Here is a 5,000-nt window from a genome sequence, read left to right on the forward strand (position 1 = left end):
ACCTGTGCAAAATGGCAAAGTACATATACATGTAATTGTTTGGTGAATATTTTTCCTTTTTATTTCCTAAATAATAAATTTTGTTTGAAAGAATTCTTTGTTTTCATTCAACTCGAAGACTTCTAGTAAGACAGAATTGTACTTCCTCCAGGTGCTGGAACTGATACATTCCTTCTGATTTATTTTTTTTACCCTCCCACCTACATTTCATTTATCACCCGACCTGCTCGCTTTTCAAGAAAAAAATCGTTGTGGCCTCAGGTAGATAACTCAAAAAGTTAACAGATTTTTTAAAATATTACCAGAGGTAAAAATTAACTTTAATTTTTTTTTAATTCTTTAGATGATTGCATTATCATTATTATTACCCTTACTACCTCTGTCAAGGTAACGCTTATGGACGTAACCAGTAGACTTGAGAGTTATTTTAATGTAATTCTTCAAGTGTGAATATTTTTAATGCATCAGTGACCCTGTTACTTTAGCGGCGGCATGCGCTCTCTGAAAGCTTTTAGTTAATATATGTAATAGTAACTTCGAAAAGGCTTCAAGTGTGCCTAGTCATGTTGCAATTACCAAGTATCGTAGTGCTTTATGTCTTTAAAGGGGTTACATGCAAGGAATGTATAACTAGGTATCTCCGCTTCCATTTAGCATACTGAGCCCAAAAATGAGATTGACTTCTTCCCAAGAGTTTGTTGTTGGTAAGGATCTCTCCATTATCATAAATAAAAGAGAGGAATCTTGGTTTTACTTCTGGTGATTAAAACGAAAGCAAGTAAATTTTACAAATAATCGTTTACCTAGCTATATCTGATATCACATGAGGCACTCTCACTGGATTAACATGGTGATGTCATCAGCTCTGCCCCGTTCTTGACACAAAAATTTGCCTGAAATTTCTTTTTTAAGCAAATTTTCTTTGAAAATAGTTCAGTAATAATAATGGCAAAACATTATCATTAAAGAAACCACTAAAGAGAGAGAAATAAAACAAACATTTAACATTTGTAATGAATAAAGGTGATAGGGTGGGACTTGGCTCAGAAATTCCCAACTAGGAATTTCATCAAGGTAGAGTGATTAAATCATGTATAAATACCTTGCTGATACCATTGCCTACCCTTTCATATACGATAAAGGAAAAGTAGCCCTTTTGCCATTTAGGGCTATGAATCCTAATACCTTTCGGCCAGACTCAGCTTCCTCTTAAGCAACACTCTCTCCCTCCCTGTGTCTCTGCCTCCCCTACCTCTCTCTCTCTCTTTCTCTCTCTCTCTCTCTCTCCCTTCCCTCTCTCTCTCTCTTTATTTTCTCTCTCCCCCTCCTTCCTTCCCTCTCCCGCTATCACCCCCTCTTCCTCCTCCCTCTCCCTCTCTTACCATCTTCTCTCTCTTTCTCTCCTTCTACTCCCATATGCCTCCCCTACTCCCCCTCTTCTCTCTCTCTCTTTCCCTTTCTTTCTCTTTCTCTCTCTCTTTCTCTAAACACTATTCATCTTAACCCTTTCCATCCTCACTTCTCTCTTACCCAAGGTACTTAAACATAGGTAGGCCCACTCCATTTTGATGAAAATCCTAGTTGGCAATTTCTGAGCCAAGCCCCATCTCCGTCTTTATTCACTGTATATTATATTTACTCATGGGTTATTTTTCATGGGTATAGCTAATGTCGTCATCATGTTAAGACTATGAGAGTGCACCTTGAGATTTCTGATATTGCTTGATATATGATTATTTGTATAATTTACTCCATAAAGGTATAATTACCAGGAAAAAAATTCCCTCTTTTGTTTGTAATGAAGTGTTCCTTACTATCAACTATTAACAATATCACTTTTGGATTCATCAGGCTAAATCGAAGTGAAGCTACCATGTTTAATGCACCTTACTTTCACCCTTATTTACATAGAGAATGTGATGTTAATGATCATTTTTCCTTTACAGAGGATCAGGAATCTGAATGAGGATTTCTGTGGCATGGATGTGAACACACCCCTGGGCGGAGAGCAGCCTGTGGAGAGTCTGGCCAGCCTCACCTTCCCGACGCGACTCACCGCCGTCGCCGCCACGTCAACCGAGGTCTACACGGTGGTCTTCCTCGGCACGGCCCAGGGCCACCTGAAGAAGGTATGAGCGAGGCGAATACCGTTGCTTTTGTTGCTGACGTTCTTTGGGTTGATTTGGGGTATTATTGGAATAGGTAGCTATTGCGAGACTTCCTTGAGATTGAATGTCTCAAGCATATTGCCACCTTTCCTCCACTGGCCTCATACATGTAAATAACACGATTTCATTTTCTGTATTTTATATGACTTCAGCAAGATGTTACTGACTTTTAATGATTATTCTGATCTTATGGTCCGTCGCCTTCCAGGTTGTGATAGAGAACCAGAATAATGCGCTGGAATATGATGACATCGAGGTGGACCAGGGATCAGCAGTCAGGCAAGACATGCACTTTGACAAGGCGGGCGACCACCTGTACGTCATGACTAGTAACAAGGTAAGTTGGCCACTTGCCAATTGTGCTACTACATGTAGGTATGGTTACTGTACACAATATCGTTTCACACATCCGTCCTTGGCTCAAAGGCTGTAGAGTCTACTTCACCAGATATATAAGCGTGTATGTACATATGTGTGTGTGCGTGTGTGTGTGAATGTGTGTCTGTATATATGTGTGTATGTATATGTATATATATATATATATATATATATATATATATATATATATATATATATATATACATATATATATATGTATGTATGTATGTACATGTATATCATATATGTGTCTGTGTCTATATATATATATATATATATATATATATATATATGTGTGTGTGTGTGTGTGTGTGTGTGTGTGTGTGTGTGTGTGTGTGTGTGTGTGTGTGTTCTTATATACATACATGCATACATACATACATGCATACATACATACATATACATGCATACATATATATATATATATATATATATATATATATATATATAGTTTATCCTTATATATACATACAAATACATAAATATATCATGCTAGTTTCAAAGTCTGGGCATAAAAGAACATCTCACAGCATCAACCTAAGTCTTGGTAGGCCCGTTTCCCTACGAACAGGTCCCCTGCATCCACATGGAGTACCGCTACCATCATTCGTGAACGAAGGAGGGTGGCTTTAGTACAGGTGAATGGAAGGGTCTTGGCTTGTAGCTTTATTGTGAAAGGTAGATGATGCAAGACCTCACGAGAGACGTGGAATGGCGACGAGTATACCCTGTGTGTCACACACACACACATATATGTATTATATAATATATATCTGTATAAATATATGTATATATATAAATAGATAGATAGAGAGAGAGGATGAAGAAGAGAGGGAGAGGGAGATGTATGTATATTGTGCCATGCCCGATTCGGGCCTTGACGAACCATTAGGAACGGAACACGCGCAGTTCTGTTCTTTGGCATACTGTGTCTGTGATCTTTCTGGCAGTGGCATTGTATTGCTTATAAAAAATTGCAATCTCCGTCTTCGCGCTTGTTTTCCGGGTATCTTTCCATTGAGACAGAGATTTTTATTGATTCCTTTCGGATTATGTGTCCTACGAACTTGTTCTGGCCACGTTGAACTCAGAGAAGCAGTCTTTCTTGTTGGATGTGGTTCAGGACATCGTTGTTGGTTACCCTATTGATGTAAGAGATCTTCAGCATACGTATGTAGAACCATATTTCAGTGGCTTGGATTTTCTTCCGGGTTTCTGCTGTCAGGGTCCATGAACCATAGAGAAGCGTTGACCAAAAAATGTTTTGAGGACGCAGATCTTGCTCGACATTGATAGCTTTCGGTCGCAAAGGATTAGCTTCATTTTCCTGAAAGCCTCTTTGGCTAAATTGATTCGTTTCCATATTTTCTGCATCGACCATCCGAGGTGACAATAGAACCAAGGTAGTTAAAGGAGTCGACCTGTTCAATCGAGGTATCTCTAATTGTCAGAGTGCAAGCCGGAGGGGGCTCCGACCTTGAGATGACCATGCACTTCGTCTTTTTGCAATTGATGCTGAGGCATTTGAGTCACTGTTCTCATTCGCTTCTTCAAGAAGTCTCCATAGGCCTTCAGATGATGCTATCAAAATGGTGTCGTTCGTATATCTGATGTTTATTCGGACATCATTCACAGAGATCCCCTCGGGGATGTAGTCAACAGGTCGTAGAATTGAATCTCCATACAGGTTGAACAGATCTGGAGATGCAATGCTCCCTTGTCCCACTCCTCTTTCTATCTGGAGCCCCTTTGTCAATTCATTGGAGAATCATACAGGTGTCATCTGATGGACGTAGACATTGCGAAGAATATGAAGATCTTTGTCGTCGACTTGGATTTTTCCAAGTAGGTGAAAGAGCTCACTGTGTCCTTACGTACTCCATAAAGACTACGTAGATATATTGTTGGTGTTCAGTGCTTCTTTCACTTAGTGTATGGATGTTAAAGATAGCGTTTCTGGTGCCTCTGTCTTTTATGAAGCCATGCTGGACTTCTGAGATCTCTGGAAGGAGCTTTCGCCAAATGCGCTGGAGAACGGTCTCGAAATGGATTTTCAGGATGTGGCTCATTAAACTAATTGTTTGGTGGTTTGAACAATCTAGGGTGCCAGGGATCATTGGTAGGGTAATGAAAACGGACTTGAGCATATCACTCGGGAACATTCCCGTTTCATAGAGTTTGTCAGTGAGATTCCAAAGCAGGTCAATTCCAAGCCCCACAGAGTAGAGAGCATCTCTGTTGGACTCTCATCTGGCCAAGGTGACTTTCCTTGCTTCATATGTTTTAGAGCCCATTCAACTTCACGTTTTAGGATGGAAGGACCTATTTCTGTAGATTCTAGGGTGATCTACTCTGCTGGATGGCTATCTTGAAACAGTTCTTGAATGTACCCTTCCCATCTTTCCGCAATTTTCAGTTCTACGAAAAGTGTTTTCCCGTTCTTGTCTTTGATAC

The 5,000-nt window shown here is 39.8% G+C and overlaps 1 protein-coding gene across 3 annotated transcripts in view; it reads left to right on the forward strand.

The window, feature by feature from the left end:
- Positions 1–5,000, forward strand: part of LOC113804719 (uncharacterized) — a 40,748-nt gene that overhangs the window by 8,798 nt on the left and 26,950 nt on the right. For all 3 annotated transcript variants that reach the window (XM_070134215.1, XM_070134217.1, XM_070134216.1), the window contains 2 exons: positions 1,947–2,129; positions 2,377–2,505. In XM_070134215.1, the coding sequence (XP_069990316.1) occupies positions 1,947–2,129; positions 2,377–2,505 (312 nt within the window). The remainder of the gene's footprint in view (positions 1–1,946; positions 2,130–2,376; positions 2,506–5,000) is intronic.

Source organism: Penaeus vannamei, chromosome 19, assembly GCF_042767895.1.
Source record: "Penaeus vannamei isolate JL-2024 chromosome 19, ASM4276789v1, whole genome shotgun sequence".
Classification (NCBI taxonomy): Eukaryota; Metazoa; Arthropoda; class Malacostraca; order Decapoda; family Penaeidae; genus Penaeus; species Penaeus vannamei.